Source organism: Schistocerca piceifrons, chromosome X (genome assembly GCF_021461385.2).
Source record: "Schistocerca piceifrons isolate TAMUIC-IGC-003096 chromosome X, iqSchPice1.1, whole genome shotgun sequence".
In the NCBI taxonomy this organism is placed as follows: domain Eukaryota; kingdom Metazoa; phylum Arthropoda; class Insecta; order Orthoptera; family Acrididae; genus Schistocerca; species Schistocerca piceifrons.
The window spans coordinates 499520071-499544066 of record NC_060149.1 but is presented as its reverse complement, the minus strand read 5'-3'; the positions used below and the strand labels follow the sequence as shown (position 1 = coordinate 499544066).

Genomic DNA, 23996 nt, shown 5'->3' with positions numbered 1-23996 from the left:
TGATCGTCAATATATTTTTTGTCATTTGAAGTAGACTCTGTGTTTCCATATAAAAATTGTAGCCTTGTTGGTCTACGAAAACGAAGTGACAAATGGTAGGATTTCTCCGTATCACTACCTTTTTTGTAATAGACTGTCTAGATGCAGTAGAACCAATGATGTAATAAACAGTAACGTCCGTATCACTTCCATTGGTAACTTTTGTTTGTGTTCGCTGTGCCGAAGAACTACCTAAATCCTATTTTTAAATCAACCTGACATTGAACATATAAAATGCTTTCTGATGTGATTTAAGTGTATTTGTACTTTGACTTTGGAACGAGTTCGATTATGTATATCTCTGATAGGTGACACCGAATTCAGCTTCTACCAATTTTTCGTAAGTGGGTTAGATAAGAGCATTGTGTTTTTTCATTGAATTCCTAATAATCATGTACTAGTATTTACATAACTTTACGTCATCGACTTCGGAAAATGCGTCATCGGCAGACGTTTTACTACTGTGTGTGTTGCTGATATTTTTACGCTGATTTTTATTTATCAGTGTGCAATGGTGACTTTGTCAAGGTTTCATTGAGAATACTGGGAACTTTAGTGGCAATGGAGTAACAAAGGCTCATTTGATTAGCCAGCGACAACTCCTGTTATATTAATCAGAGGCTTGTCTTCTTTTGCTTCAATCTGTTTCTTGATTGAACTCCATATTTGGTCAACCATGCTTCTTCCATTCCGTGGTTTCTGGTTTCAATGTACTAGTTATCGCTGTATTCGAATTGGCAGCTATTTTACAAAAATGATAAAAATTTAAAGACACGTTAAAATAAATAATCTGGTATATATACACTATGTGATCAAAAGTATCCGGACACCTGTCTGAAAATGACTTACAAGTTCGTGGCGCCCTCCATCGTTAATGGTGGACTTCGATATAATGTTTGCCCACCCTTAGCCATGATGACAGCTTCCATTCTCGCAGGCATATGTTCAATCAGGTGCTGGAAGGTTTCTTGGGCAATGGCAGCCCATTCTTCAAGGAGTGCTGCACTGAGGAGAGGCTTCGATATCAGTCGGTGAGGCCTGGCACGAAGTCGGCATTACAAAACATCCCAAAGATGAAACTTCCTGGCAGATCAAACTGTGTGCCGGACCGAGAGCCTAGGGACCGATGACCTCAGGAAGTTTAATACCAGCGCATACTCCCCTGCAGAGTGAAAAATCTCATTCTGGAAACATCCCAGAGGTGTTCTGTGGGAGTCAGGTCAGACTCTATGCGAGCCAGTCCATTACAGGAATGTCGTGTAACCACTCCTCCAAAGGCCGTGCATTATGAACAAATCGAAAGATGCAATCGCCATCTCCGAATTGCTCTTCAACAGTTGGAAGCAGAAAGGGGCTTAAAACATCATTGTAGGCCTGTGCTGCGACAGTGCCACGTAAAACAACAAGGGGTGCAAGCCCCCCTCCATGATAAACACACCGCGCGGAGTGGCCGCGAGGTTTGAGGCGCCATGTCACGGATTGCGCCGCTCCTCCCGCCGGAGGTTCGAGTCCTCCCTCGGGCATGGGTGTGTGTGTTGTTCTTAGCATAATTTAGTTTAAGTAGTGTGTAAGGGTAGGGACCGATGATCTCAGCAGTTTGGTCCCTTAGGAATTCACACACATTTGAACACTTTGGAAAACACGACCACACCATAACACCACCGCCTCTGAATTCTGCTGATGGCACAACGCACGCTGGCAGATGAGGTTCATCGGGCATTCGCCATACCCACACCCTGCCATCGGATCACGACATTGTTTACCGTGATTTGTCACTCCACACAACGTTTTTCCACTCTTCAATCGTAAAATGATTACATTCCTTTCAGCAAGCGAGGCGTCGTTTGGCATTTACGGCGTGATGTGTGGCTTATGAGCAACCGCTCGACCTTGAAAACCAAGTTTTATCACATTCCGCCTCACGGTCATAGTACTTGCATTGCACCCTGATGCAGTTTGGAATTTCTGTGTGATGGTCTGGATAGATGTCTGCCTATTACACATTACAACCCTCTTCAACTGTCCGCGGTCTCTGTCAGTCAACAGGCGAGGTCAGCCTGTATGCTTTTGTGGCCCTTCACGTTTCCACTTCACTATCACATCGGAAATAGTGGACCTAGGAATGTTTAGGAGTGTGGAAATCTCGTGTAGAGACGTATGACACGAGTGAACTCACGGTCGAAGTCTGTGAGTTCCACAGAGCACCCAATTCTGCTCTCTTACAATGCGTAATGACTACTGAGGTCGCTGATATGGAGTACATGGCAATAGGTGGCAGCACAATGCACCTAATATGAAAAAACGTATGTTTTTTGGGGTAACCGGATACTTTTGATCAAATAGTGTATATTGAAATGATAAAGAAACGCAACAGTGTAGTAGCAGTCGACATATCCTATCGAAACAACTGCCCAGTGTGCCTCGGCGTCGTGTATTTCTAACGTCACAAGTAGAGAGACAGAGAAGGTCAGAAATTACTTTCACGTTCTACTACAAATCAGAATAGGTTAAAAGCGTCACGACGAAAATTCCTGAATAACGCTGAATACATATCTGTTTTTCTAATTTTAGTTTTACGAGATAGATCATTTCATAGTCACATATTTGACATGGATTTCTAACACGCTGTAGTGTAAGTCAATGAAAACATGATATACGCTAATACGAGTATTCTACATACCTACCCTACTACCCTCAATCAAACAAAACTGAGTAAAAAGTTACACACGCTTCCAATAAGGGTGATATTTATGAGTCATTACCTCTCGTTAACGCTGTGCCGAGAACAGTAACTTTGAGCTAACGTAGCGTCTCGAGTATCAAAGATACGCTACTTTCCTAGTTAAGTAACATGCACTAGAGCCTCCTCTACAAGATTCTATAATAGTCAACTTATTCAGTAACTATCACTTTTTTTCAGATCCAGACCACTGTGCATTGGCGGCATTGGCACCATCAGCGGCATCGGCACCATTGGCGGCAGCAGCAGCTGAACAGCCCAAGACATCAGCTGAACCACCACTACCGCCAATATCAACACAGCCACCAACACCACCAGCATCTCTGCCAGAGACAGCACCATTAGCACCACTGTCGCCAGCATCTGCACCCTCTACTGCAGTACCAAATGAACAGATCATCATCTCCGCAGTGCCGAAATTGCCGTTTCTAGGTAACATTCGAATCGATACTTACCTCTTATCTTCCACTGTCCAATAAACCCCATCCCATATCCCTAGTAAGCCTCCGAAATGTAACAGCGCACACGCCCATTTTTCAAAACGGCTTAAAATCTCAAACGATAAGGGGTTACAGACTACATGGTCGCAACATCCACCCAGAATACTCCCTCTCAACCGTCCATCAATAATCCAGCTACCGATACTTTCAACCAAATCTTCCAAACACATAAACCTTTGTTATCCAGATCAGAAGCCAAATTCCTAAACCCAAAAACTTTCCTCTAAGAAATCTATAATCAAACACTCTATTTCAAAAGAATTCCCAGGAGAAACTCAGCTATCATAAAATCCACTGATTCCAATCCCATCAACAATCTACGCCAGTAGGTCTCCTGTTTGTACTCATGCCATCTTCACCCTGCTGTCCCCTTGCAGGTCAAAACCACATTTGCCTCATTGCCCACCGATCCTCATTGATGTTGTCAGTTAGGTAGACCCTGAGATCACCGTAGAAAGGTTGTGTGGGAATTAAATTCCAATCCCTATCTTGAAATTTGCATCATTTTGCACTCATAAGAACCACAGCCATGCTTATTTAGTCCTTTCACCGAATCAGCAGACACCACTGGCGACCTAATCCATACTAATCCATAGCGGAGCCTTCCTATACTTCAAACGCTATGCAACTGAACTAGGATTCGCCAGTCCTAATCCATCCGGCGCCCCCATTGCCTACTGTATAGTGATCACTTCACCAGTAAATGTAAGAACCCTCAGTCCTTCCCACCTGTCCACACTGACAACTTCACAAAGACTGTTCTAATCTGAAATCTCCTCTCACCTGTAAAAGATGCAACGAATCCTATCCCTTTTGTTCCAACATGTGTACAACCAAAGCACCTATCAAGAATCGCAAACCAACTTCACGGATCTTATCTTTTAATAGTCCAATCCATACTAGCAGCTCCAAGTCAGATGTGCGTTAGTTTATAGAGTACAGCTTATGTAAAGAACGGACTGAACTTGCAGAATGTTTCTTTATTGGAACATTGTCTCTGTTTCTCCTTTCAGGTGAAAATGCAGGCAGTGCTGATGTGGTGTTGGCGCAGGGATCTGACGAAGACCTGATTGTGGAATATGACGATTCCATACCATTGTTCGAGAGCGATACACATGATGTAAGTAACAGCACTGTAGATGACACAACGTTGATACACTCACAAACGCCGTCTTGGTTGCGGTATCGATTGTCACGCGGGTTTTGGAATTATTTTGGAACTATGTCGGTATTCTTTAAGCAGTTATCCACAGTTTCCGAGGTAATGCTTCATCTACTCTTTACCAAACTATGTCCATCACATTGCACCTACAACGAAAGAGAAGTTCTTCAGGTATTTCGATCACGTAATTTACAAACTGCAGTACTAAATGTAAGGAAGCTGTGCAACTTCGCATCCAAATACTTTCATGTTTTCAGTGGCCGTCTCTCCGTGCGAGAACAGAATGTGGCTGAGTTAAGGATGTCATTTTATCGGACCTAGTGATTGTCAGGCAGCAGATTATAACTTTTATATAATTGTGTTACTGTTCTTTTTCCCCAGCACCTGGTTCCTCACTATAATTACTTTTCCCTTCGACCCCCTCCACCACATTTAGCTTCCATGCTATGTTTTTCATTCTTGAGATTAAATTTCAAAGATCTTGGTTAATGTTCACGACCATCTACAAATCAATCGGTTATTCGTGTATATCATGATATGTAGAATGATGTCACGTATATTTTCGTACTAAATTACCTTTCATACTCGTCATACCTGCAGTTATCGTTGCGGATAATGGTTTTCATTTGCGGCAACACCTTTCGTAAAGAGAAAAAGTTGTGTATCTCATCTCATAGCCTTTACCTTCCACTGTTCTTGTACGACATGCCTTGGGTTCCGTTGCATCGTCCGGTAAAATGCCTACATTTTTACAGTGCCTTAGGGATCGGAGGCGGGGTACGTTCTTTTCAGTATCATCTAGTTCGAACAGTTTTTACGTTTGCGTAATGAGTGTATCTCCTATGTTGCACAATTTTCCAGATGTCAGCATTATTTGCTCCTTTTGTTCATTCAGTATGTTCCGTGCTGTCCATTACTGCTGGGCTTTAGATGTTACTACTAGCATCCTATTGCTTAATATACATATTTTCTCACATTCTTTAAAAAAAATGCTCATTTACATCTAATACTCAATAACGTCTCGTTCCTAGTACCGTCTAATCTTTTCTCGTAGTTCGTCCACTGGGAATCGATTAATCAGATCTCACATACTAGTGGAAAATGAAAACGTGAGTTTGGGTACCGTGGGCTCTTGTTCAAACTTCTTCAACTTGGGATACCAGCGTCACACGTTCACCTCATCAGTGTCTACGCCGAGGGATGGACATTTAACGTGGGAGCTGCAAATATCTTGCCCACCGTTCGTCTAATTACTGCAGGCGTGCCGCAGTTCTCTGTACTCGTACACCTCAGACGCACCGAAGATCGATCTCGTACAGCTCACTCTTTACGCAGACGATACGACGCTCTACAGCAGAAGTCTGAACGGCCATGTACTGCGCCGTAGATTGCAACTCGCTGTCGACACACTTGCAGCACGGGGCGTCAATGATGTCTCCAGTTCAACGGCGCAAAAACGCCGTTCCTGTTGGTGGCCAGGCGCATCATCCCTGCACGCGTGTCGCCGGCCGAAGTGGCCGTACGGTTCTAGGCGCTGCAGTCTGGAACCGCGAGACCGCTACGGTCGCAGGTTCGAATCCTGCCTCGGGCATGCATGTGTGTGATGTCCTTAGGTTAGTTAGGTTTAACTAGTTCTAAGTTCTAGGGGACTAATGACCTCACAAGGGAACCTCCCCATCGCACCCCCCTCAGATTTAGTTATAAGTTGGCAAAGTGGATAGGCCTTGAAAAACTGAACACAGATCAATCGAGAAAACAGGAAGAAGTTGTGTGGAACTATGAAAAAAAATAAACAAAATATACAAACTGAGAAGTCCATAAGCAAGATAAGCAACATCCAGGGTGTAAGTAGGCTGTTTATGTTTTCTTTATGTAAGTAGGCTGTTTAGGTTCTTATATTGGTAACGCCGCCGCCACGTAGCGCTCTCTGTATGAAAATGAAATCACTGGCTGTGCTGTGAGCAGTCTGTGGCTAGTTTGCATTGTTGTCTGCCATTGTAGAGGGGCAGCTGGATGTGAACAGCGTGTAGCGTTGGGCAGTTGGAGGTGAGCCGCCAGCAGTGGTGGATGTGGGGAGAGAGATGGCGGAGGTTTGTAATTTGTCATGAACTTCTATATTTATACACTCCTGGAAATTGAAATAAGAACACCGTGAATTCATTGTCCCAGGAAGGGGAAACTTTATTGACACATTCCTGGGGTCAGATACATCACATGATCACACTGACAGAACCACAGGCACATAGACACAGGCAACAGAGCATGCACAATGTCGGCACTAGTACAGTGTATATCCACCTTTCGCAGCAATGCAGGCTGCTATTCTCCCATGGAGACGATCGTAGAGATGCTGGATGTAGTCCTGTGGAACGGCTCGCCATGCCATTTCCACCTGGCGCCTCAGTTGGACCAGCGTTCGTGCTGGACGTGCAGACCGCGTGAGACGACGCTTCATCCAGTCCCAAACATGCTCAATGGGGGACAGATCCGGAGATCTTGCTGGCCAGGGTAGTTGACTTACACCTTCTAGAGCACGTTGGGTGGCACGGGATACATGCGGACGTGCATTGTCCTGTTGGAACAGCAAGTTCCCTTGCCGGTCTAGGAATGGTAGAACGATGGGTTCGATGACGGTTTGGATGTACCGTGCACTATTCAGTGTCCCCTCGACGATCACCAGTGGTGTACGGCCAGTGTAGGAGATCGCTCCCCACACCATGATGCCGGGTGTTGGCCCCGTGTGCCTCGGTCGTATGCATTCCTGATTGTGGCGCTCACCTGCACGGCGCCAAACACGCATACGACCATCATTGGCACCAAGGCAGAAGCGACTCTCATCGCTGAAGACGACACGTCTCCATTCGTCCCTCCATTCACGCCTGTCGCGACACCACTGGAGGCGAGCTACACGATGTTGGGGCGTGAGCGGAAGACGGCCTAACGGTGTGCGGGACCGTAGCCCAGCTTCATGGAGACGGTTGCGAATGGTCCTCGCCGATACCCCAGGAGCAACAGTGTCCCTAATTTGCTGGGAAGTGGCGGTGCGGTCCCCTACGGCACTGCGTAGGATCCTACGGTCTTGGCGTGCATCCGTGCGTCGCTGCGGTCCGGTCCCAGGTCGACGGACACGTGCACCTTCCGCCGACCACTGGCGACAACATCGATGTACTGTGGAGACCTCACGCCCCACGTGTTGAGCAATTCGGCGGTACGTCCACCCGGCCTCCCGCATGCCCACTATACGCCCTCGTTCAAAGTCCGTCAGCTGCACATACGGTTCACGTCCACGCTGTCGCGGCATGCTACCAGTCTTAAAGACTGCGATGGAGCTCCGTATGCCACGGCAAACTGGCTGACACTGACGGCGGCGGTGCACAAATGCTGCGCAGCTAGCGCCATTCGACGGCCAACACCGCGGTTCCTGGTGTGTCCGCTGTGCCGTGCGTGTGATCATTGCTTGTACAGCCCTCTCGCAGTGTCCGGAGCAAGTATGGTGGGTCTGACACACCGGTGTCAATGTGTTCTTTTTTCCATTTCCAGGAGTGTATATGATGATATCAAGGTAAATACATTGTTTGTTCTCTATTAATATCTTTCATTTGCTAACTATCCCTATCAGTAGTTAGTGCCTTCAGTAGTTTGAATCTTTTATTTAGCTGGCAGTAGTGGCGCTCGCGGTATTGCAGTAGCTTGAGTAGCGAAGATTTTTGTGAGGTAAGTGATTTCTGGAAGATATAGTTTAATGTTAGTCAGGGCCAGTCTTTTGTAGGGATTTTTGAAAGTCAGATTGCGTTGCGCTAAAAATATTGCGTGTCAGTTTAAGCACAGTCATGTAAAATTGTTTTAAGAGGACGTTTCAAGGGTTATGTGAGCGCTGGAGCGTCGTGGTGCCGTGGTTAGCGTGAGCAACTGCGGAACGAGAAGTCCTTGGTTCAAATTTTCGCAAAGTTATGATCTTTCCGTTCTCTCATTGACGTCTCTGTTCACTGTAATAAGTTTAGTGTCTGTGTTTTGCGACCGCACCGCAAAACCGTGCGATTAGTAGATGAAAGGACGTGCCTCACCAATGGGAACCGAAAACATTTGATCGTAAGGTCATAGGTCAACCGATTCCTCCACAGGAAAACACGTCTGATACATTCTATACGACACTGGTGACGGAATGTGCGTCACATGACAGGAATATGTTGTCGACCCACCTCACTTGTACACCTGGCGAATGGGTAAAAAGATTCTTCTACGTTGCCCGATTTAGGTTTTCTTGTGGATGTGATAATCACTCCCAAAAAAGTGATGAAAACGTAAGAGTTTGTCGCATAAACTGCAACAAATGAATGCAACAGTTTCACAGTCGTACAGTTTTCCCTGTGCTCTGTCAAAACATATGTTTTTAACGTTTTCAAATTTTTCCGTGTGTAGTCCGTCAAATCCTGCATATGTCCAAGCAAATCTGAACATGTCCTGGAATTTTGGAGAGCGAAGTTGATTATGTGTAAGTGCCTGAACTTTGATAATTGTCTGAAAAAAAGAATTAAAATTTTACTCGAGGGAAGTCTTGAACGTTGGACCCCTCGTTCCGCAGCCGCTCACTCTAACCACGGGACCACGGCGCTCCTCATTTCACATGTTCCTTGACATTGGCTATATTGCACATTAACTACTCAGTTTGTATATTTTGCTTATTTTTTGATAGTTCCATATAACTTCTTCCTGTTTTCTCGATTGATCTGTGTTCAGTTTTTCAAGGCCTATCCACTGTGCCAACTTATAACTAAATCTGAGGGGGGTACGATGGGGAGGTTCCCTTGTCAGAAGTTGAGTCCCATAGTGCTCAGAGCCATTTGAACCATTTTGCACTCGTGTCACCGTTCCTCGTCGGTGGAAGTGCCGTCCCATGGCGTCTTACAGCACAATATCTCGGCGTCACCATCGACCGCAGCCTTACTTGGCTCCCACACGTTCAGGTGGTGAAGAAAAAAGCCAGGAGCAGACTCACCAAACTCTACCCCTTACTGATTTCGAACTCGAGGCTTCCCTCGCGGCTGGGCGTTACGCTGTACAAGGCTCTGCTCTGTCCTATCCTTGGGTACGCTTTCGTCATTAGGTATTCGCTGCCGACACACACATGAAGACGCTTCAGACCGTGCAGAGTCGTGCCATTCGGCTGGCTCTGCAACTGCCATATGATTTTCCTGTCACACCACTTTATGACATGGCAGAAGTTCCTCAGCTTCGAGACCGTTTGAAAGTGACCACCTGCACCTTAGAACGTGTTGGACGGTCCCGCAACAGCAAGGTATACAGACTGTGCTGCAAACTGCCGACCAGCGTCACCACACGACGGCCGTATCTGCTTACTATTCAGGTAGCGCCGAAGAAACTGCGTAGAGAACAACGAGAATACAGTCCAGAACGAAGGCGCCCAACACACCACAAGCGTGGAAGGCAAAGCAAGAATTTGCTGCGAACTGCAACATACGTCGGAGGGACAAGTGGTTTATCAGTTAAGTCCTCGAACTGGGCCAGTTGGATGCCCCTGCTGCTGTATCAGTTCCGGCCAAGGGCTCTCTCGTTCTGCACTAATAATGGCAAACGGATCACAACACATCGGTAGAAATATCAAAAGACTGCTAGAAACACACACCTACATTACGATGAACTACTCCCCTGTACTTGTTCGATATCGACGATAGGGTACGGTATTCATCATGTGATCCCAGCCGCCAGGTCGTAAACTAGAGAGAACCACATGTCTGCCAAAGACTACGCCAGACCGTTTCCTAGGCATGGTAGAGAAATTGACACTACTTAAACAATACAAGATGTTCATTTTCACGGAAGACATTGAAATATCTCGAAAAATACACATCAGATCCAGAAGCGTTACAATTCCAATCTGTTGTATTGGAAGGGGACATCCAACGAAACCAAACTCGACCCCACCCCGTGCCTGGGTGGCGGGGGCAATTTTAAAATCTTTAATGGTACCCCCCGCTTTTTATTGCAGATTACGATTCGTCGGCAAAGTCTACATACGTTTTGTCCGAAGTATTTTCCTCGTTTCGCCACAGATGACGCTGTGATCGAAGGAGTAGAAATGGGTACACAATCGTAATTTACGACATAGTCTGCAATGACCCTTCAATATCCAGTGGCACGTGGCACCCCACCTCCATTCTGCGACTGTAGGACAGGCCAATATTTCATAACTTCTAATCGGAAACCGCAATCGCAACGCTGTATTCCTCCGACATGTCGGACAGGGGACTACTCGAAGCGCCACAGTGGCCGTGTAGCGAACTACGATGTATAATAACAGTCAGTACACTGTGACCGTTGCTCACGTATCGTGCAGACGTAGAACAGATAGCGACTCTAAACATTACAATACTTGCGCATTGTTTATTGCCTGCACACCTACCTACAATTCGGACAACAGATGTGCAAGTGAATGATGAATGTTGCAACCACAGAAGGAAAGACTGATATGATCCTTATTTACAGAGAAAGTAGGAGGAATGTTGAGTCTGATGTTGCCTTGTATGCCAAGCGTTTCCCTGAGAAAGCTCGCTGTCATTCGTTCTTTTACAAGGCTGTGGACGCCTTTATGTCTGATTGCAGCGCACAGACCGGAAAAAGGAAACGAAGCCACGTGTTACAGGAGATGCTAATGAAATAGCTACACTAGCGGTAGTGCATCACAACCCATGGGTAAGACCCCGCCAATTATACTACGATTCCTGTATGTCCGTAGGTAGCATTGTCACAATACTACATCGTCATAAATAATATCCATACCACGTGTCATTGCTTGGAGAACTCCAAGGGGCCTATTTCAGTAACCGGGCAGTGTTATGTGAATAGGAGCGTCAGCAAATGCACACGACCCCCACGTTCCTCGCCGAGGTATGGTTTTCCGATGAGTCTACATTCACAAACCCTTGGCAGCGTTAACCGACATGACATACATTACTGTAGTGTAGACGATCCCCACTGGTTACGGCAAGCTGACCATCAACGCCCTTGATCGGTTAACGTATGGTGTGTCATCGAGGGGAACAAACGCATTGGTCCGTCCGTATTTTATTGACAGCACGTTGAATCGACGTAGATATCGAACGTTTTTGGGATAGGAAGTATCGGTTCTGCTGCTGGATGTTGCGCTGGCCGTTAGACAAAGAATATGATTACGGTTGCCTAGCGCATTACGCAGTTGACGCATGGGAGGTATTACGCCATGTTTACACTGGTCGGTGGTACGCCAGAGGTGGCTGGAGATATTTAAAAGATAAAGCGTACTAGCAAGTGCCAAAAGATCTTGAAGACATGGTCGCCCGCATCAGAAACATATGTGCTGACATTCCCGCAGATATGGTACTGTTGTCGTATGTCATTTGAGAAGCGGATACCTAAGTGTATTGAACACATACTCTAATTGACAAAGTAGAGTAGCGTTCGCCTCGAGCCACGGGCACAGTGGCGTGTCGAGCAGTCCCCTGTTCGATATATCGGAAGAATACAACTTTGCGTATGGGGTTTCCAATTAGCAGTTATGAAAGACTGGCCTGTCCTACCCCCGCAGCATTAAAGTGGGGTCACACGTGCCACTGGATGTTCAAGAGCCATTGAGTAGCATGTCATAAATTACGACTGTGTACTCATTTCTATTCTTCCAATTACAGTGCCATATATGGCGAAACAAAGAAAATGCTTCGGACAAAAAGTATTTAGAGTTTGCCGTAGAATCGTGATCTGCAATAAAAAGCATGGGTTCCCACTAAGGATTTCAAAGTTGCCCTGACCACCCGCGCACTGTGTAGGGTGAGATGTCGACTCTGGTATCGTTGGGTGTCCTCCTCAGAGACAGACAAATTGGAATTCTAACCTTCTTTGATACGATGAGTAGTTTCACTGATATTTCAATGCCTTCAGTTGAAATGAACGCCTCCGACGCGAGCGACAATTATGGTGGCACAAATGGCACTCCCTCCCCTTTCTCTCTAGACTAATCAGAAACAAGCTTGGCATCCTCCACTCTCCTCTCCCAACAATCATGCTCTTGAAACTTGCGTGGATGACTCCAGTTACAGCCAGGTAGCATCCCCAGGTTGAATGAAGCCTAACTATAACGTCTAAGCAAAATAAACCGTGCAATGTTATTGCTATATGAGAGATTGCTCTAAGTCTTGTTTAGTAATTACAGGACAGTCATGGTATGATCATTGGTATTAGTGTAATTTCGACTGACCCATAGCCAAAGACACTCGCTTGACATCTAGCACACTGCAATGTTTAAAAACTGGATGCTGCGTAAACTTAACTGTGATTAATAGTAAGTATGCTTAAAATGTGGGCAGAACTCATATATGACAAGCAATAGTTCTGTGCGACATCACTACAAGACTCGTAAATAAACTGACGAAAAGAAAGCTCAACGCCGGCCGCTGTGTTCGAGTGGTTCTAGGCGCTTCAGTCTGGCGCCGCGCGACTGCTACGGTCGCAGATTCGAATCCTGCCTTGGGCATGTATGTGTGTGATGTCGTTAGGTTAATTACGTTTAAGTAGTTGTAAGTCTAGGAGACTGATGACCTGAGATGCCAAGTCCCATAGTGCTTACAGCCATTTTTCAAAAAGCCCAACACCAAAATATAATTAATATATACCAATGAATTTTTGGAAATACATTAGTCTCGGTGGCATATTTGATTAACATTGCAATATTTCACATTAGTGTAAACGCGAGATACAACACAGAAAATGTGAAATGCTGATACATTAATAAATGGTATAACCGCCAGAATATTGAATGCAAGCATGCAAACGTGCGCGTATTGTGTTCTACAGATGCAGCATGTCTGTTTGTGGGATGGGGTTCCCTGTATGTGGCACTCGGTCGGTCAACACAGGGGCGGTTAAAGCTGTTTGGGGATGACACTGGAGCTGTCGTCCGATGGTGTCCCATATGTGTTCGACTGATGACGTATCTGGTGATCGAGCAGCCACATTCTGTAGAGCACGTTGGGTTACAACAGCGTTATGTGAGTGAGCGTTATACTGTTGGAAAACACCCCCTCGTGTGCTGTTCATGAATGGCAGCACAACAGGACGAATCACCAGACTGACGTACGTATTTACAGTCTGGGAGCCTGGGATAACCACGAGAGTGCTCCCTATGTGATACCAAACAGCATCCCAGTCCATAGCTCCAGGTGTAGGTCTAGTGTGTCTAGTACACATACATGTTGGTTGCAGGCCCTCAACTGGCCTCCTTCAAACCAACACACGGCCATCACTGGCACCAAGCCAGAACCAGCTTTCATCAGGAAATACAACAGTTCGGGCATAGGCGGTAAATATACAGGGTTGTTTCCTCCTGGTGAGGGCCCTCATGAAAACCGAGTGAACGTAGGACAATGAAGCTTTTTGGAAACATTCTCAAGGACATGCGGAAGAGAAATAAATGATAAGCCATTGAACGAAACACATTTTAATTTCTACGTGAGAGGGTAGGATTTGTTAATTGCATATAATGTTTACGTACGATGTTACAAATACTGCTCAATGTGACGACCATCAGTACCCGCGACAGCCTGGAACCCCACACGAGATACCGTTTCACTATTGTTTGCAGCACTTTCCCAATGGTGAACTACGGAATGTTCAGCTGTCGTGACACAACTCGTGCACAGCTTGAAGATCGCAGATTGCGTGCAGCATTATCAGTCATGGCAGCAGTAGCTACTCCAACAATTGGTATAGCAGTCGGTCATGGGCTTCTACCGGCAGCAAATTCCCAAATTACCAGCTAATTCTAACTTCGGAACCACAATCTTCAATCCCGATGGGGAAAGAGGACCTCTCTGTATTTCTTTAATGCGTCGATACTCGCGAAGAGCAGCATCATTACTGCTATTGTTTTGGTAAAGTAGATTCAACAGTGAAGTCCTCCTGAGTGCGTCCAGACTCATGTTGAATGTTTACAACCGTATTCCACACCGATTTTTGTGTTTCAGCCCTTCGTCGCCGTACCAGCACCGTTCCTAACGGCAACTCGTGGCATTAACACTGGTACGAACGCAAATCCTGCAGCGCTCAGACTGAACATTATTTGTATAAAGTTTGTCACCCTAACGGTAATTAGTTTTCCGTCTACACTGGCTATCGTAACGAATGTTTAACTGCAAGCAACCCTATAGTTTTGGGCGATTCTCAGTGTTCAATTGTTAAGGAGATAAAATAGCAGTGTCGGTGTGACCGGACCGTTAATAGTGCGCGAATTTCGGACGAAGCCGCGTGTGAAACTTGACGCGGCACCACGCCACTTCGGTGAATGAATCAAAAGTAAGTTTCATTCTTTCTACGCCGCTAACCCTTATCACATTTATTTTTGGCCTTCCATCTCTTTCTTCAGAGGGTGACGATTTTCCCAACAAGTGAATCTCCAGCATTCCACGTTAATAGTAGTAGAATATTGTTTTAATTTCCTTGTGGCTTCTAAATGAAGATATTAGTAGACGTAAATGATCGCTCTATTAAACGTAAATCTGCAAGACTGTCAAACCTTGAAGTGATTTCACCACTCAACTTTAATATGACGTTTCAGTCCTTTTGTTATTCCGAATTACGATGCAATCTTCCTTTGGAGATGCATGCATGTCCAAAGGAAAAGGTACTGCGCCGACTACAACCGTTGTGAAATACAGGAGAAGTATTTGCAATTGGGAATATGGGCAACCATCAGCTGTATAATGGAATGATGACAATGAAAATGCGTGCCAAGCTGGCACTCGAACCCCGATTTACCCCTTATTGCAAGTGGTCGCGTAATCATTAGGATATCCGAGCACGATTAACGGCGAGACACCAACTTCCATATGTTGTCAACTACGTGTCAGCAACCTGTACTCGTACATCTATTACGTACATTCCCGTACAGGCGGCGAGGAATATTGCATCGCAATTCGAAATAGCATGGGAAATGCAATTTCGTTGTTTATCCGCGGACACAGGGCAAGCGACTTTCAAATAAAATGTCACGCCTGTACGGGAATATACATAATGAGAGTACGGGTACAGGTTGTAGACACATGTTTGACGACATGTGGAAGTCTGGGTCTGACCGTGGGGCGTGCTCGGATAGACTAATGATGAGGCCAACCTCTCGCGATAAGTGAGAAATCCGGATTTGAGTACCACTCCGGCACAAATTTTCATTATCGCCAATCCATTATACAGTTGATCGGCGTCCACATACACAACTGCAAATACGTTTCATGTACTCAGATTAAAGAATATGGTGCTACTCGAAACAGTTTTCAGTGGAGTAGCTGTTAGGACAAGAGGCAGTTAAACACATACTAAGAGCGGATGTTCGGAAATCCGTCTCGAGAGGAGTCGAATGACAGCGCCGCAGAGCGTAGCCAGCCGCGGGAGGGATCAACATAGAAATAGCGGCCGAGCTCTGACCTGCTGCTACGTCGTTTTAGCAGCAGCTACCTAACGAAAAGCCCACATGCCTATAGCCGGCCGATGAGGCCGAGCGGTTCTAGGCGCTACATTCTGGACCCGCGCGACCGCTACGGTCTCAGCCTCGAATCCTGCCTCGGGCATGGGTGTGTGTGATGTCCTTAGGTTAGTTATGTTTAAGTAGTTCTAACTTCTAGGGCACTGATGACCTCAGAAGTTAAGTCCAATAGTGCTCAGAGCCATTTGAGCCATTTTTGAGCCCAGATACCTATAACTTGAACTGTTAACCTGACGCCAGCACACTCTACGATGGCATGTCAATCGTATATGACTAGGAAGAACAGCTGATTGATTACGATGATGCGCCAATATAACAAGCCGAGCTAACATTAAAAGAAAGCAGATGGAAAGCATTATCCCGCCGTGAGGCGAACTACCTGCATCAACATTCATTCGACGACTTCATTGGAATGACTTACGATACAGCTATTTCGGTGGTAAGAGACGTATTGGAATGAGCTGAGATGGGGTAAAAAAGAAGGAAGTGACGACATAACAGGATCAGATCTCTGCTTACATTACAAAGGAAATACAGTAATATAACAGCAATCAGTTACATATGTTTAATGAACTTAATTTTGGTAACTCATTAACTTCTCAGTTATGAAGTATGAACAACGTGTTAGGACTTCGTCGTTATTATATTCTTCATCAGTAGCAATTCTTTTTTATTAATGGTTACCGCTTTATAACCAACAAGTCGGCAGTGATGCAAATAAAGTCACACTCTACTGAGAAATATACTGACAGTTTCTGGTCACTCCAGTAGAAAATACAATGAGGTGACAAAGTCAAGGAACAGCAATATGCACATATACAGATGGCGCTAGTACCGCGTAGAAAATATATAAAAGGGCAGTGCATTGACAGTGCTGTCGTTTGTACTCAGGAGATACATAAATAAATGTTTCCGACGTGAGTATGTCCATATAACGGAAATTAACGCACTTTGAACGTGGAATGTTTGTTGGAGCTAGACGCTTGGGGCATTCCATTTCGGAAATCGTTAGGAAATTCAATATTCAGAGATCTACAGTGGAAACAATATGCCGAGAATACTAAATTTTAGGCATTACCTCTCATCACGGACAACGCAGTGGGCGACGGCCTTCACTTAACGATCAAAAACAGCGACGTTTGCGTCGAGTTGTCAGTGGTAACAGACAAGCAACAATTCGTGGAAATAACCACAGCAATCAATATGGGATGTACGTCAAACGTTTTCGTTAGAACAGCGAGGCGAAATTTTGCATTAATGGGCAATGGCTGCAGACGACCGACCCAAGTGCCTTTGCTAACAGCACGACATCGCCTGCAGCACCTTTCGTGAGTTCGTGACCATATCAGTTGGACCCTGAACGACTGGAAAGCAGTGGTCTACTAGGAGACTATTTGGAGCCACTCATGAACTTTATGTTCCAAAACGACGATGGACTTTTAATCGACGCAGTGCGCCATGTCAGAGCATTCTGGACAATGTGAGCGAATGATTTGGTCACCGAAATCACCCGACATGTATATCATTGAACATTCTGGGGCATAATCGAGAGGCCAGTTCGTTCACAAAGTTCTGCACCGGCAACACTTCCGTAGTTATGAATGGCTATGGAGGTAACACGGCCCAATATTCTACAAGGGACTTCCAGTGACTTGTTTGAGTCCATGCCACAACGACTTGCTGCGCTACGCAGTGCAGGAGTAGATCCGGCGCGACGTTATGAGGTATCCCATGACTTGTCAGCAAAGTGGACAGAGTACACGTTTACGTGAATGAGGCGTAACTCATTCGTGAAAATGCCTCCTAGCAGCTACCGAGGAACATGAAATGCTTAAGTTGCATTTCAATCAGAAGATGATCAGTAAATGCTTCAAGACATCCATGGTTTAGGGAATTAGATCCCTTCAACACTTGTGACTAGTTCCTGCCATTTCAGTACAATATATCCTTCAGAACAATAAATTTATTCATTGAGTCTGTGCAGATTATAGCTCTAGTAAATGTTCAGAGGACTGGACTTTCATTTCTTGACAAATAAGACAATTACACCGTTGATTATACTTTTTCCTGCATTAATATACATGTAAGGTTTCAGTGGGTTATGCAACACCATGGCGCCCCTAACCTGTAAGTTTACGACATATTCGTCGACCTACGACTGAAGACGTTTAGCTCGACCTATAGTGATTCTTTATCGTGGTATTTCACGGAAGCACGCTGAACCACTTAATGGTATATGCACAACTTTCTTAAAATGATTCACTGTGCGACGAGCTTTCTTTATTCACCTCTTCACTGGAGGTCATTGTCGGCTTGTAGGTAACTATACAACATGCAAAAACTTGTTCGCAGTTAACGTTACTTTGTGATTGGTCTCCCTCACAATATCGATTTGTGATCGTATTATCTGGCAGCGCCATCGTCAGAAACACGTTAGTCAGTCTACATTAGTCACTATGTAGTATACATCGTGTTTCAAACATACTAATCAAATGCCACAAGACTACATCTTCATTTATACAGGAACCAGATATGTGGGGTAAATTTTAAGTTACGCATCGAAGAGAAACGTTTACCTTGAGGCCAGTTGTAAGCTGAAAGATGTTGTTGCAGAGGTCACCTCATCTCACAGTATGCGATTCTCCTTTTTTGTGAAGGTTTGTGAAAATCTCCGTGTATGTGCCTACTCTTCCAACGTATTTGAGTGAACTGTTACCCGCATACAATGAATGAATCAACCAGCCATTCTTTCAAAAGTATGGGACGTATCTGACAATCGTATGTATGTTTGTCGTTCGTTCGGTGAACAGCATATCGAACAGTTGTGAAAGGTGAACGATAATTTAATTCTAAACGTATCTGCTGATGGTACCAGGGTTACATGTGCATGAATTTAAAAAATACCATTGTAAAATCGAATGGTTCTTTCGATTAAAAACCTTAAAAACCTACACATAATTTAAAATTCACCCTGAGTTTTTGTTTTCATTCTGTATAGGATAGAGTTTTACGATTTCGGGTGTATCTTTCTCAAACAACCTACGTTGTATGAGGACCTCAATTCAAGTAATAAAAGAAAAACCTTTCTTGGTGGAAATAGTATTGTTTTCAAATTTTTTCTTTTAAAATTTATTTACTTTTGAATGCGATCGAACCAGTTCGGGAAACATTTTTCAACTCTGATATTCAACCTCAAAAACTTGTCTTTGGAAGGACTCAAACTTCTTGAGATGAAAAGCGTTATCCAAGCAGATTTTTTACCATTAAGGAACAAAAACTCGTTAGGCGGCAAGTCAAGTGAATACTGCCAATGATATATTAGTTCTACGTTTTTCTCCATAAGATATTCAGTTGTTTAACATACTGATTTGCATGAGGAGGAATGAGGCGTCGTTTTCGGTTTTATTGCCTAATTTCATCGACGACTTTCGGCACGTGGTATTATTGCATCACATGATACATTGCTGAGAGAATAAAAATTCATACAGGAGCAAGCTACAGGTATGCATATAAATACATTAGGCTTGTAGAAATACCGACCATATTATGAACCATGCACATCTGGTACTGACAAACAATATATTTCAAAAATATATAAATTAGTTGTTACTTTCGGTACCTATTTTCATTTTGCTTGGTAAGAATGTCTCAGCCAACATACCTAGAGATGACAGACATTGTACAGTAAAACTTGTTCAAAATGGGATCGCACGCGACTAATATAATTTTCCAAATTGGACAAATATCCACATTACATAAAACATTCTAGGCTGCATAACATTTGTCAAGTACCATGCACAAAAATATGAATTTTTAACTTGCACGTATTTACTTACCTTTACTCATGTACCGTCGATGTTCACTTAATATATAGTCTACTGTAAAATAGAACACTAGGCTTTTACACTGGCTGATACATAAATACGGCATGTCCGAATTTTGTTGTAAATTGACATTTGTATGTATATAATTCCTGTGTTTATTTTATTTACATTTCACTTTTTTCGCCACATGCCAAGGAGAGAAAGCTGTTAAATGACATGTTTAAATTGTTTTCTCTATGTATTTTTTGCGCTATACAGTAGTTCAAACAGGTTGGGACAATTTTCATATGTTGAAAATCTAATGACATCGTTTATCCATACAATTGCTTCTTCTGGCGCATTAATATTTCTAGCTACGTTATTTTGCTCTTCTAATTCTTATTCTTCGTCCTTTTACTCTATCTTCGTCTCATCTTCTGTGTTGAGGATTTCTATCAGATCTGTTGGTCAAGTACTTGTAAAAGTGGAGTGAGTTGACAGAAAGAAAGTCATCCCTTCGGATGTAGTCGCCTGGAATAAGTGAAATGCTTTTAATTTGAGTTAATACAGCAATTGCTGTTGCATTTCCTTGAGCTTCAAAAGAGTACAGAAGCGTCTTATACATCACCTCCAGACCCAGCTTCGTTGATGCACTTATTTACTGTTTCGGCTTTATTTACATTTTTGACAAAATAATTCAGTTTACCGCATCCAGGACAGACCGTGCAATAAAAAATGCACTTTCGGCTTCTTCAACACTAAGAATAAGGTGCTGCATCAGTAATCGGCCAAAATGATACTTGAATGTGTAAATAACACAATAGACCATGGGCCGTGATAGGCTCGTTGAAGCTGGCCGAAACAAAGCCAATTTCACGTTTGTAAACGTAACTTTTGTGTGGCAAGTTGCACTGTCTATGTAAATGTGAACTTTGCGATTTCCTTTTCTCATTTTCGCGCTGAAGGAGCCCAGCGACGCTTCCGTAAGACCACTTACTATGCACGCCTTTTTGTTGCTTCAAAAAATGGCTCTGAGCACTATGGGACTCAACATCTTAGGTCATAAATCCCCTGGAACTTAGAACTACTTAAACCTAACTAACTTAAGGACATCACACACACCCATGCCCGAGGCAGGATTCGAACCTGCGACCGTAGCAGTCCCGCGGTTCCTTTGTTGCTTCGCCTGGAAGCTTACTGACGTCTGTTTTTGTCACAACTAAGTTTTGCCACCTTTCCAATCGCTAGTGGCTTTGCTACTTGACCAGTTTCCACACAGCAGTATAACGAGTCTTTCCTTGAACCTTTTTGCGCCGATTCTCTTTTCATCTCGAATTGCTAGAGGTTTTGAAGTTAGTGTACGATAAAATAGTTCCGTTTCATCGGTATCTGAATATTTCCTTGCGGTCATTATCCGCATTTAGGTCGTGAATTATTGTCTGCAATTCTTTACTACACTTTCCTGCATATCCTTTGCTTCCCCCACACACTTCATTCGACACGATGGTGTCTAATTTTGAAACTGTCCAGCCAGCCTGTGGATATCTTGAACTCCGTATTCACAACCTCTATAGCGACTTTCAGAGTCTCAATTTGCAACATGGGTCCAGACAAAATTAAGTTTGTTTGTCCGCACCCTTATGAACCATTGCCATAACATCTCGTTAATTTCATTTCCTCGTCTTGATTTACCTGTTTGTCTAGCTGCAATTTTCTTTCATTGTTTCAGATGTACGTGATCGTGGATGATTCAGATTACACCTTCGAATTGCCCTTCGAGTGTATGGAACGTGAAAGAAATTACGTAGAATACCTGTATATATAAATTATCCTCATTCTCAGCTGAATATCTTATACCTTACTATTATCAATTATTCATAAACATAAACATTTTATTGCCTATCATAATACAGAAATAGTGTCTTGTATAACCTATCTTGTAGTAGTGAGAAATAAAGTACTTTCACGTCCTATTTGTAGTCACTCTAAGCGATCAACTGAGACTTGTGTTACCTTATATGCTTTCAATTTATCGATGTAGTATATATGGTCAAAAGTAAACAGATCTCATACTAACCCTAGCAGTATCAAGGCATTTTCCATTACGCACATTACCAAGGGGGGTATGGAGGTTACTTTATCTCCCCTCCGCCCCCCAGAGGAAGCTACAAAACAGAGTTAGTTAATTCCTATAGACTTGTACTAACATACTTTTGAAAGAGGTATTGATGTGTAAGTAGGCTGTAGAACCTGAAAATTTCTTTTAACTCAGTCTTAGCAACATTGAGTTTTCAGTTAAGTGTACTACCCTGCTGGGGGTACTTAATGATCATCAAAAAATTAAATAATTAAAATTTCAATAACTGTTGTTGACTTTTACTCACAACATACTGTGTAAGCCGATAGTGATGTGTAAGTAAGGTCCTAAACTTGAAAAAGCTGAATATGACTTTCACTGTACAAAATGACATCTCTTACTTAACGTATATTTTTGGCCCAAGTAAACTGAAAAATTTAAAACATTTAAGGAATCTGATAGAAGAAATCATTAAAACAAATATTTGTTTTGGAGAGGCACGGTCGTGCTCCTTGCACAACTAGTTGAGGATTTTGAGACTGTTGGCAGTGCGATTTGCCTATTCAGTTCGTGAAGATAGTACAGCATTCAGCCTAACTGCTTATTCTCACTACTGCCAAACTTCTGATGTTCGAAAGAAACCCGGTCGTGACCCAATAAATGAGAAGTAATAAATATGTGATGACTTTCATTAATCATTAATATTACTGCCAAACAGCTGGGGAGCTCAAAACGATCAAGACTATCTTGACAGTACGCTATACACAGAAGCCAGAACAGCGAAAATAAAGCCACAAACAAAATGCTCTTCAACGTACGAGAAAAGCGGAAACAGTAAGATACACTTACGGAAGAATATTGCGACACCAAAACTAATGTGAAATGCTGATAGATTAATAACGGTGTAATCACCAAAATGTTGAATGCAAGCATGCAAACGTGCTTGTATTGTTTTCTACAGGCGCTGGATGTCAGTTTGCGGGATGTAGTTCCCTGCCTGATGCACTTCGTCAGTCAATACACTGACGGTTCTGACGGTTAATGTTGTTTGTGGATGACGCTGGAATTGCCCGATGATGTTCCGTATGTGCTCGATTGGAGACGGATCTGGTCATCGAGCGGGACAAGTCAACACGACGACACTCAGTAGGGCACTTTGGGTTACAATAGCGTTTTGTGGGCGAGCCTTACGCTGTTGGAAAACACTCCCTGTAATGCTGTTGGTGAATGGCAGCACAACCGGTCGAATCACCAGACTGACATACAAAATTGCAGTCAGGTTGCGTGGAGTAACCACAAGAGTGCTCCTGCTGTCACATGAAATCGTACCTCCGACCATAACTCCAGGTGTAGGTCCAGCGAGTCTAGCACGCAGACAGTTTGCTTACAGATCCTCAACTGGATTCCTTCTCACCAGCACTCTGCTATCACTGGCACCGAGGCAAAACCAGCTTTCATCAGAAGACACAACAGATTTCCACCATGCCCTCCAATGAGCTGTAGCTTGACTCCACTGAAATCGTAAATGGCACATGTTTGGGGTGAGTGGAACGTGCGCAGTCTTCTTTCTCGGTAGTGCCACGTGGCCGGTAAGTGCGCCATATTCTTGCAACCGTATATTCTCGTGACTATCGCTGCCAGCAGTCATATACCCTGGCTACAATCCCGCCAAGCCTTTCTACAGTATCGCAGGAGGAGCATCCAGCTTCTCATAGCCCTATTATAAGACCTCGTTCAAACTCAGTCTGGTGCTGATAATGACTTCTTTGTCGTCTTAAAGGCATTGGTGACTAACATCAGCTCACCACGCCCTATCTCAAACGTAACTAACGCTCACGACCGTTACAGCGTGTACTTAAAGCAAACCTGCTGCCTCCACTCTTATACGACTGACGCGAAATTTGAAGACTCATCATCTTTCACATGCAGATACACGCCTATCAACTGTCGTCTAAATGGCACGACTCCCCATTGGTGCTCCATGTATGTTGTGAGTGTATAACGTGCTGTCAGCTTAAAAAACTAGCGGTTGGGTACAGTAGACGTAATGGTATCTACCAATTACACAATCAGAACTGCAAGATCTGTATCTGGGAGCGATCGGTATAACTTTTGACATATTTCCCAAAGAACACATCAAATCACTGAATT

The 23996-nt window shown here is 43.9% G+C and overlaps 1 protein-coding gene across 1 annotated transcript in view; it reads left to right on the top strand.

The window, feature by feature from the left end:
• Positions 1-21713, top strand: part of LOC124723148 (translation initiation factor IF-2-like) — a 62289-nt gene extending 40576 nt beyond the window's left edge. The window contains exons 3-5 of the mRNA XM_047248338.1: positions 2960-3211; positions 4293-4399; positions 21498-21713. Coding sequence (XP_047104294.1) covers positions 2960-3211; positions 4293-4399; positions 21498-21593 — 455 coding nt within the window. The 3' untranslated portion in view covers positions 21594-21713. The remainder of the gene's footprint in view (positions 1-2959; positions 3212-4292; positions 4400-21497) is intronic.
• The last annotated feature ends 2283 nt before the right edge of the window (positions 21714-23996 follow it).